At 47.8% G+C, this 11,237-nt stretch overlaps 1 protein-coding gene across 1 annotated transcript; it reads right to left on the bottom strand.

The window, feature by feature from the left end:
- Positions 1–226: 226 nt before the first annotated feature.
- Positions 227–11,237, bottom strand: YBX1 (Y-box binding protein 1). Its single transcript, XM_063145367.1, has 8 exons — positions 10,973–11,237; positions 8,726–8,789; positions 5,286–5,319; positions 3,729–3,818; positions 3,260–3,562; positions 2,644–2,726; positions 2,291–2,556; positions 227–605 (listed from the first exon to the last, which is right to left on the bottom strand). Exons 1-7 carry the CDS (start codon positions 11,220–11,222, stop codon positions 2,322–2,324), a joined length of 1,059 nt encoding a protein of 352 aa, XP_063001437.1. The 5' UTR covers positions 11,223–11,237; the 3' UTR covers positions 227–605; positions 2,291–2,321.

The raw sequence follows: 11,237 nt of genomic DNA, 5'->3' as shown, positions 1-11,237 counted from the left end.
TCAGCTGCAAAGATTTCCAGAATCATGATTTTCCAGAGCCTTTTGGTTTTAATATCCAATTAGTCTATCTCAGAAGGTTAATTTCATCACTAAGAGCACATTAAACTCACAATACAATACGTTCTGCAATTTGGAGGAAAGGTTCTCTCCTCTGAGCTTTTGAGATGAGCTAGGTTGGAGAAGGGGGGGTGATCAGAATAATGAGAATCGTAAGCACACCACGCCAGGCAATTCTTAAGACCTTTATTAAGAGATGCTTGCAGTTTGACTTGAAAAAATCAGGTGTATATTTCATACAAATTAAAAATGAGGTTCTTAAAAATCCCAACTTGACCAGATATGAAACAATTTAAAAACCTTTAAAGGTGTATTGAGAAAAAACAGGCCTTTAAAAAACATGTTTGTCGCTCCCAAAAGGAGCAGACTGCTTTAGGTAAAAATAATAAAAATCCCATGCTGCATAGATAATGCAGAGAGTTCGAGTTATCTGGTCAACAGCAAAAAGCAAGCACTTAAGGTCTTCAGTTCCAATTCTTCTGTTCATTTCTTATTGCTGGAATTTCATACTCTTTTTATTTCATATTCTCTCTTCTTTGATGACTAAACTGGAAAGAGGAAAAAAAACACGAATATTAAATTACCAACACTCCATAATCAGAAATGGCAGGATGCCCAGATTTGGGTTTCTCATGCATGACACCACCACGTAGCAACATCACAGGTATGCAACGAAAGCCAGGAGCCTTCACAGGACGGGATGCTACTCCAACACAAAAACATTCATTGTTTATACAAAAGCAGATGTAGCCTTCATTTTGATAGGAAAAACTCAGAAATGGACCCTATCAGGTGAATCTCTACCTGCAGGCTACAATCCAGACTCGGGTTAATTGCCTCAACCGCTGCTTGAAAATCTACACCTGTCACAAACTCTCAGCCAGACCACGTGTTTCAGCAGCTCTCCGGGGGCCACGATTCAAGGATCTTAACCAATAATGCGTTACTACTCCTTGTGAAGCCATTCTTCACTTCTCAACACAATTCTAAACTTGAACTCAAAGACATAGTGACTTGAAGCAAATCCTGTTGAAGCCTTTCAGTCAATCTTCTCAACGTGTGCCTACTTTGACCTCAAGGAGATTCGTCAGACATGTTCCAAATGCCTCCCCTCGTGTAGAGTACACCACAGGCATGCCTTCGCCCCTTCCGATTACGCAAAAGCCATCTCAATTGTAGGAAGACCTCCCCAGTTCACGTGCATCTATGGTTCCCTCGTCCTTTCCCCAAATCCTCTAGGTGTGAGTCAGTCTGATCTGGCAACATGAGAGATCTGTGCAGGTTTTCTGTCCTCAATTCAAGGTCTTGGTTTTAACCTTCAAAGCCCTAACTGGCTTAGGGCCTAGTGAAGGACCGTCTATCTTCGTATGAACCCACTCAGTGACTAAGGTCAGCGGAGAGGTCCTCTTAAGGACACCCTCGCTTGCGGAGGCCCACGTGGGAAAGGCTTTCTCCTGCGTCGCTCCCAAACACTGGAACACGTGCCATTGGGAGTTACAGCTCTGGATTCAGGAAGGGGGGGGGGGTCAAGACACATCTTTTTAATTCGGCTTTTTCAATTGTTGCGGGTTTTAAGATTGTTTTAAACATTTCATTATGTTTGGATTTGTTATTATTATTCTTGTCTTGAATTCTTGCCAACCGCCATGGCTGATTATAGAAAAGTGAAATGCAATCAATAAAACCAGGAAACCAAATGCCTGGCCCAAAACACACTTGTGGCTTTAATCTTGGTATGACCCCTATGCTTCAGGGAATGAAAACCAATCCGTTCTCCAACAGGTATGATTTAAGAAGGATCAATCCAGAAATTCACATTCTTGAAGACAGCCATCTGAATTGCACAAATGCAGCAAGACTCTATCCAGCCCTAGGCACATCCTACCACCGAGGCTAATCCAGTAATGCCTGCAGGCCCCCAACTACACGGCACCTTAAAACAGTTATCAAACTGGGGGGAATACCCCAGCCTTCCTTTGTTTTGCTTACCCACCCACACTGATGAAGAGATCTGGAGAACTCAAAAGTTTGCTCGTGATGTTGTCATGTTCAGACCAACCACAATAAAGGCTTTTGATTTTTTTTCCATATAAAATTTCTATTTTTATAACCAACATTGGGCGTATTTCAAGCCCGTAGCGAAAGGTAAATGCAACGTGCCTAGGGGCTGCCTACTTCATGGGTGGCTGAATTCGCTCCCGTCTCTCCTGGCCCTAACAGAGCTCACACTCACCCGGATGATGGTAGAGATGGTAAGCCGGCATTTACTCAGCCCCGCCCTGCTCGGCCTCGGGAGCGGACGTGTTCTCAGCTGATGGTTCGGCTGCCTTTGTCTCTTTGCCATCTTGTGGTTTAGGGTTTTCTGGACGTCTGCGTCGGTAATTGAAGTTACGGCGGTACCGACGTTGGGTTGGCTGCTGACCCTGGGCCTCATCACCCTGGTTCTCTTTGTCTTCTTCATTGCCTTCCTCCCTGGGCTGCCGTTGACGAGGAGGGCCTCTGAAAAGGGCAGCAAGGCATTAAGCATCTCAACTCCGCTTCTGATGGGAAAAGCATTTCGAACGTTTCAGCGCTGAAGATGCTCACCTGCGATAGCGTGGTCTGTAACCCCGATACATGTTCTGTCTGACAGGTCTGCCTTGTTCTCCTGAACCCTGGCTGTCGGCACCCTGAAAGGTGGAAGCGGTAATGATGAGTAGAGTGCTTTTAGCGGAAATCCTGCCCTCGGCAGACTGAGAAGCTGCAGCAAACAGTGAATCATTTTATATGAAGCTCACTTTCAGCCGGAGACACGCCACTATTAAACTGAGGGTTATGCCAGTTTAATAGAAATAGAGCGGCATTACTGGACTTAATTGAGAGGAAAAACAGACGCCTGGGAGTTACTAAAACTAGGAAAAAGCAATAGTGTTGTTACTGTGTTCTCTGGAATACAGGGAATGCCTGGACATTTCAGACAGTCCAGCATGGGCACGACCGGAAACGATCCCCATTTTTCAGGCTAGCTCTGCACTAACTGGCAATGCCTACGGCAAGTGAGAATAGCATGCATATGCTGTGTCTACTAAGAAAAGGCATTTTCTAACAACACCTGGGTTACATTTCTACAATGCCCAAGAAGGAAAAATGTTAAATCTCACAGATGCAGAAGTACCTGCAATCCCTCCCCTTGAAACAACCACCCATCACGAATTCATGTTACCTCCACTATCTCTCCTTGCACAGGTGCATTGGAATACTGCGGCCGCCGGCCATAGGGCCGACGCATGTAGTAAGGTGGGTACCGCCTCCTGCGGTAGGGGCGGCGCTGTTGGGATTGGCCTTCCGGCAAGCTCTCCGACCCCTCATTCTTCTCCCCACTCTCACTATTTTGGTAATTTTGCTGGTAGTTGCGTGGAGGACCTCTACGCCGTGGATATCGTCTGTACTGGTTACGGTCTGCTGCATATTTACTGCCTTGCACTGGAACGCCACCAGGACCTGTAACGTTGGCTGCCTCCGCTCCCTAAAAACGGCCACCAGGAGACAACGCGAGCAAAGGTCAGCTACGCCAGCACAGGCACACAGAAGCATCCACCCCAGGCGAAAAGAAGCCGCCGGCCTTCGTCGCAATCCATTATTTGGCCGACATTCTGAGACGCAAAAAAGGCGCCCCAAATTGGCCCACTCACCTTTTCGCCTTCGACCACATCAAACTCCACAGTCTCTCCATCCCCTACACTGCGAAGGTATTTCCTGGGGTTATTCTTCTTTATAGCAGTCTGATGAGAAAACATTTCAGATTTAGTCTTGAGCACAAGTTGCGGTGGTTTAACAAGCATGGGTGTTTTCTAGGTTAATGTACCTGTGAAAAACGATGTTTGAGAAGAGGGTGGGGCGGACTTAAAGGTAAACACAGAACACGTGGCAGTTTGGCTCCCAGCAACTGTTCCGGGCAGCCCTGGGAGTAGGTGCTTTGTGGCACGCAGACATGGACCTCCGCCGTGCCAGGGATGAACAGGAAGCGTGTGCCCCCTTCCAGCTCTAATCCTCTCTTCCGAAGGGAAGAGAAAGGGGAGCTGTTCTGTGCCGCCTCCCAGAAGTCCATGTGTTGCAGGGAAATCAGTTTAGAAGCTCACACGAGGGCCATAAGTTAGTCTCTAACTGGCCCCCATAGAGTAAAATCCTGCCTCTGAGTGGCAGACGCTCGTATTCACAGCCACTCATGTGACAACACTCAATTAAACTGACCTTCATAGTTTGCTTACTAAGCGCTTTTTGGTGTCAATAGTAACAGCTGCACTTGGGAGCAAAGTTAAATACTGCTGACAGCATTTTCCTGGGACCCTGCCTCTGCACAAGCAAGCACACAAACCTTGTTTAACAGTATTCACAGTCCTAATGCCCTAGTTGTTTAGAAACTATAGAACAGAGAGAGACATGTGTTGTTCCACAGGAGTTCTGCATCCACCTGAGCCTTTCAGCTAGAAAGCATCAGTCAACCCAAGGAAACCTGACCAGTACTGAGAACAGATGGAAACATTTTACAGCTTGCATGAGCACAGGAGGCAAGAATGATACATTCCTTCTAAAACCAAATTACAAATTCTGAATACTCTCGAAAAGCAGTACTGAATTGAAAATTAGCATGTTTTGCTTAACCCTTTCATTGATTTCTAAAACATTTCTCATGTCAACGGCTTCAGGGCTTCTACCCTATATAAGGCACCCCTGTCCAATGGACTATGGGGAGTGCAAGGGCAGCTTTTAAAATTCTGCCCGCGAATCCAGTGAGACAAGAGGAAAAAACAGGTGCAAGCCGCTGTGTGACCCAGAATGCGAATTCTGGGGCGCAAAAGCATAATGAGGTGTACACAAAGCAGCTAAGAGAGTAAGACCGAATCAGGGGCCAGGAAGTACTTAGGTGGAAACCAGGGGATTTCTGTCTGCTTAGTCTCTGCAGACAAGGAACGTAGGGAAAGAGAACCAGGATTGAGAAAGAAGGGGCACGAGACATCAGGAAAGCCAGCACTAACTATGCTGGGGGCACTTGTAGAATCTTAGAATCATATTTTGGCTACCCTACACTATCGAGAGTTTACCGTAGAACTTCACACCGCATGAGAGAACAAACGTCTCTTTTTTTCTGAGCCAACACTGACTTTTCCCCACATCAGAGGAACTCCTGCTCTTCCACACCTTTCAGCCAAGAATCAAGTACATCTAGTGTTATAAACAAGCAATCTCACCTGGTGGACAAACACATCTTCCTTGGTGTCATTCCTGCAAAATAAGGAGTTTTCGATTCAGAAGACATGATACAAAGAAACAGCATTCTCCAGCAAGGAGCGGTCGTAAGCTTTGGACAGAGGCCAGCATGTCGTGTTGGGGTACTGCCAAAGAACAACATAGATCACTCCCCTAGTCAACGCCCATGACTTTCTTGCGCTAAAAATACAAGGAGTGTATTAACTTGGAAGTTTCAGATTTCTTTTTGCAAACTCTTGCAATTCTGCCTACAATGATCAAGCAGGCTAAGGTTAAACGCTAGCCAAAATGCCTTTTTGGACACACGGCAGCTCTTTTCCACAGAAACATTTCCATTAATATTGGATATACAGAAGCTCTCTCATGGGAACACAAACACTGACTGAGGAATAATCCAATAGATGCCCCGTTATATTATTTTACATTTCTGAAAGCAAATTCTATTGCCTACCAAAGTCAGGTCCATGTCTACATAGGGATCAAAACAGAGAACAAAATAAAAACAGTTAAAGTAGCTGGGTCGCAAAGCCCCAAGCATAGCCACCAACCCTTTGCATACTAAAATCACTATACAGCTTGACATTTTGCAGCTGAAAGCAGATGGGATTTCCGGACATGTATTTCCCATCGACTTCCAGAAGCCTCATACCAAACTGTATACTACAACAGAAGAATGCGCTGGACAGAATTTACAGCAGCACATGGAGGAGGCGACAGGTGGGACAAAGGTTTTGAAGGTCCGCTGCATGGAGAATTGACTTTCCGCAAAGGATGGCACGTGATAACGTGTTCCAGCCATCTAAGGCAGGGCTCCGAAACCTCTTTCAGTTCTCATGGGCAACACACAGTGGCCTGGCTCAGACAACACGCTAATGCTGCTTAACCACAAAATGGTTAATTGAATACATTAAGGTCAATGCATTCCGTTAACCATTTTGTGGTTAAGCAGCATGGTTTAGTGTGTTGTCTGAGCCAGGCTACTGTGTGTTGCCCATGAGAACTGAAAGAGGATTCAGAGAGAACTGAAAGAGGTTGTCACACAGAGGAGGGCCAGGATCTCTTCTCGATCCTCCCAGAGCGCAGGACACGGAATAACAGGCTCAAGTTAAAGGAAGCCAGATTCCAGCTGGACATCAGGAAAAACTTCCTGACTGTTAGAGCGGTACGACAATGGAATCAGTTACCTAGGGAGGTGGTGGGCTCTCCCACCCTAGAGGCCTTCAAGAGGCAGCTGGATAACCATCTGTCAGGGATGCTTTAGGGTGGATTCCTGCATTGAGCAGGGGGTTGGACTCCATGGCCTTATAGGCCCCTTCCAACTCTGCTATTCTATGATTCTATGAACCAGGCCAGTGGTGGGTGGCTCAAGACAGAAGAGATGGGCCAAAAATACCAGTGCGTTTTCAACCTTTTACAACGGGGAAAGAACTGATCAGAAACCAGGAAACAACCAAACCATTAATGGATGGGCTCAGGAGGTGGGGCCAAGGCAAGGCCTTATGGCCTTCGGGGGAGCCCTGGAGGGGCAAATTAGGCAAAAAGGCCTGAGGATCCGCAGCCCTGATCAAGGAAAGCCGCTAACGTGCCAACGTGAATTCAAGGAACTGGCTTGTTTCAGTGGCGGGCTTTCTGAAATATTTCAGTCGTGTGCCTTTATCTTACATTTCTAGCCCAGTTCGTTTTAGTCATGCCCAGCAAGACCCTCTTCAACTGCTTGACCCCCGGAGATCAACAAGAGATCCACCTTCATAGAGACCAAGACATACCAGAAGAACAATAGCTTCAAGCAGTTAGAGTGAATGGTTTTGCTGCTGCTATTCAGCGTGTTTCATTGCCATTAAGATTACAAGTGTTGCCAGATGCAAGAGCAAAAAGGGGGAACTGTTAGAAAAGGGAGAAAGCAGCAACCCCCATTCACCGTCCGATTGACTTTGCGTCTAATAGCAGCCGTGGGGCAAGAAAAGAGGAGCCCGGGGGGGGGGGGGGGGGGGAGACCGGGACAGTATGAGGCTAATTCCTGGCAGGCTAAAATCACATTAGCCTGTGACCTTCACTGAAATCAACACCACTCACACCACAGATTATGTACGGCGGGCTATCTACAGATACCTCAGGGTGGACAATCTGCCATAGAGCAGCCTTCCCGAACCTGTTGGTTACAGGCTAACGTTTTGGACTACAACTCCCACAATTCCTGACCTCTGACCATGCTGGCTGGGGATGCTGGGAGTTGAAGTGATGGAGGATGTATGCAGAAGAAGTGGAAGAACAATTTCAGCTCCAAGTTTTTGTTTTTTCATTAGCGACCTGTTTCTCAGTTTCTCTGAGCTATTAAAGAAAATCAAGTCCCTGAAGCGTTTCTCTGGGTTAGTTCTAATGACCTGTAATCTAATTAATATAGGGCACTTCGCATTTCCTTTGAAATCTAAACCACTAGACAGCTATACCATTTGAGGCACTTTTCTCTTTCTAGTTGATGTGGCTTTGGTTTTAGTTTAAGCTACTTCTCATTATAATTTCTACAAAATAACGAGGGAAGTTGATAAAAGCTTGAACAAAGGAAGGCTATTATCACTGGAGACAGACCTTGCCAGCAGAATCTTCTAGACCTTTGGACCACCCGTTCTACTCTATTCTCCAACTTCATTCTTAGGACTGTGGTGGCTACAAGTGAACGGAAACACCACGTGCTTTACTAGCCCTAAACCAAGGAGTACAATCATTTCCTATGTCTGGATTTCTGTCATGACACTTACGTTGAGTCATGCTCAGCTTAGCCCTCAAACTCTTTCATAAGTACTACTGTTTGGACTTCTCTCTCATACTCTATATTTAGCTCATATTTGAACTGTGGTGCCCAGATCTTGGCACCTGGGCTAAAAGGACAGCATTTACAAAGAAATGCCAAGGTACAATATATCTGTAAATAAACACTGGTACTTGCACGAAGTGATGCAAAATCAACCAAAATATACAGATAAGAAGTTTAAGCTGGATGAATAAGCAGTGTATTTGTGAGCACCTGGGCGCTGAGACAGAGACCTTTGCCAGAGAACAGTTGTGGATGGAAGACACTTATACTCCCCAATGATATATATATTATACTCGCCTGGCACCAACACTGTTATCTTTCAGGTGCCAGGTCAAGACTTTTCTCTTCTCCCAGGCATTTAACAGCATTTAACAATGCTAAGTTTGTTTTTTAACGGACCCCCGGAACTATTGTTTTTAAATGGATACTGTTGTTTTTATGTTTTAAAATTTTGTATACTTTTTAAATGTTTACTGTTTTTAACTTTTGTAAACCGCCCAGAGAGCTTCAGCCATGGGGCGGTATATAAATGTAATAAATAAATAAATAAATATTTTACTTGCCCAAATCAGTTTAAACACACACAAGGCACATTCAGCTTTTTCTCACCTGTTGATGAAGCCATAGCCGTTCCTTACATTGAACCATTTCACTGTCCCCAAAACCTTCGTTGCTACAGGAGAGAAAGGGCGATGCAAGTTAAGACATGCAAGGCCTGACAAGAACTCCACCCCCATCCTTCATCATGAAGAACCCATTTTTTCTGCATGCAAAAGGCCTGGTTCACATTCTTAACAGTTAGGAAGCCTCAGTTATGAATCCAGTGAGGAGGCCATAGGCGGGTTACTCTCGGCCTCAGTCCTCCTATCTAAAATAGGGGGAAAGTGTTCCACTTTACTGGGTTGCTTGTGGTTAAGGATTACTGAGAATGCATATGCAAGTATTATGTATATTTGAAATATTCCAGGTACATAAAGTGCAGCAATCGTATAAGCCCCACTAGACACAGTGAGACTGACTTCTGAGTAAAACTGCATAAGATCAGGTTGCATTATAAGTGAATATTTTAATTATATATAAAAACCACATTCTATGCCTACCACATTCAATAAAGCGTATTCCCAAGTATGTAGGCACATCAAAGCATATGACTGCATACGTTTTTTCTCCCCTTAAGGCTGCAACGTGCTAAGTTGCAGCGTATAAATGCATAACTGCATCCAACAGGCCTTGCAGATCCCGAATGGCTGAATAACCAAAGCATGGGAAATGAAAGCATGTGCAGGTTTGCCGACAAGTCAGGAAAAAAAACCTTAACAAAACACAGCCTGGCCTGTTGATCTGCAGAAGTCAGCAGCTGAAGGTTTTCACAGCAAGCTGCTCGTGGCTGCCAGCCTCACAGCTATTTGGAATGACACAACTTAAAAAGGGGGCAATCCTTAAAGTACGAACAGACTCACCAAAGCAGTGTCACGTAAAATGCTACTGCCACTGGCTTGAGCTTAAGAAGTAAACAAAACATTGTTCCAGACTCTATGTCTGCCTATTTCAATGGCAATCCCATAATGAATTCAATATATTGGGAAATTCCTGCCGGAAATCCCGGAGAGCCACTGCCGCCAGCCAACCAATGGGAGCAATCCCAGGCTACGTGGACTAAAGGGCCTGACTCAGGAGGAGGCAGCTGCCTGGGCGCCTTCAGACCTCGACCCTAGCCTAGGGTGACCCTATGAAAAGGAGGACAGGGCTCCTGTATCTTTAACAGTAATGTAGAAAAGGGAATTTCAGCAGGTGTCAATCGAAGGGGGTGAAATTCCCTCTTCATCACAACAGTTAAAGCTACACTAGCTATAGTAGAGTGGCCAGATACAAAAGAGGGCAGGGCTTCTGCAGCTTTAACTGTTGTGAGGAAGAGGGAATTTCACCTTCTTCAATTGACACCTGCTGAAATTCCCTTTCCTACATTGCTGTTAAAGATACAGGAGCCCTGTCCTCCTTTCCATAGGGTCACCCTACCCTAGCCTATTCTGTGGCCACTGCCCGCTTAAGCAAAGAGTGCTTTGAAAAGAGGGCTGAGGAAGAGCTCTGTCGAACGCGAAAGCTTGCACCGCCTTTATATATCTATATATATCACACACACACACACTTTTCCCCTCCCCTAATAAATGGCGCTTAAAGCCTCCAACAGCAGCCCCTGGTCATGGCTGGCATTAATATCAACACTAATGAGAGCCATTAACAACGATTAAGAGGCCTCCCGCAGCTCCTTGCCCACACACAAAGGCTGGGCGCATGGCGGACATCTTGAGCCCCCTCGCCGGCCACGCCCCCCTGGCGTAAGCACGCACGCACGCACGCGCTGCCCCGCCGGACTCCCCCCTTTTTTCCCCTTTGCGCAGGCGCGTTAGCGGGAGCGAGAAAGGGAGCGCGAGGCGAGGCGCCTCAACGGCCGGGGCACGCGCTCGAGCCCGAGGGGAGGGGGGAGACAGAGAGAGGGACAAGGAGGAAGATTAGGATACAGCGAACAGGAGGGGGGGCGCAAAAGCCCACATCCAACCAATCAGAGGCGAAGAGGAAGGGAGGGAGGGGGGATTAGAATGCAGGCGCGAGACACGCGCGCGCGGTCCAATCAGCGGGCGGGGAGCTGAAACCCGAGGGAGGGGGAGGCATGAGGGATGAAAAGGGCGCGCGCGGCGGCGCCTCACGGAGCGCGAGGAGGGGGCGCCGCCCGCCCGCCCGCCCTCGCCGAGGCCCCGCCCCCTCCTCCTGGTCCCCCCGCCCGTCGTCCCTTCTCTCTCTCTCTCTCTCCCCCCTCAGGCCGACTCGCCCGCGCGCGCGCCCTTTTCTCCCCCTCACCGATGACCTTCTTGTCCCCGCCGGCGGGGGGCGCCGCCGAGCCCAGGCCGCCGTTGGTGCCGTTGCCGCCGCCGCCGCCTCCTCCGCCGCCGCCGTTGCTGGGCTTGGCGTCGGGCACGGCGGGGGCCGGGGCCGGGGCGGCCGCCAGGGGGGGCGCCGCCGGGGGGGCCGCCGCCGCTACCGCCGCCGCCGCCGCCGCGGGTAGAGGGGCGGCGGAGGGGGGCGCCTGGGTCTCGGCCTCGCTGCTCATGGCGTCGGTGGCTGT

Source organism: Elgaria multicarinata, chromosome 20 (genome assembly GCF_023053635.1).
Source record: "Elgaria multicarinata webbii isolate HBS135686 ecotype San Diego chromosome 20, rElgMul1.1.pri, whole genome shotgun sequence".
Taxonomy (NCBI): Eukaryota; Metazoa; Chordata; class Lepidosauria; order Squamata; family Anguidae; genus Elgaria; species Elgaria multicarinata.
The sequence above is the reverse complement of the archived record's forward strand: the minus strand, read 5'-3'. Positions and strand labels throughout refer to the sequence as shown.

Bases quoted from the DNA above. Each gene is read 5' to 3' on its own strand.
- YBX1 (XM_063145367.1), bottom strand. From the start codon at position 11,222: ATGAGCAGCGAGGCCGAGACCCAGGCGCCCCCCTCCGCCGCCCCTCTA. The intron at 3,563-3,728 runs GTGAGTGGGCCA...GGCCGTTTTTAG, and splicing joins ATGTGGTCGAAGGCGAAAAG to GGAGCGGAGGCAGCCAACGT. The intron at 2,557-2,643 runs GTGAGCATCTTC...TGCCCTTTTCAG, and splicing joins TACAGACCACGCTATCGCAG to AGGCCCTCCTCGTCAACGGC.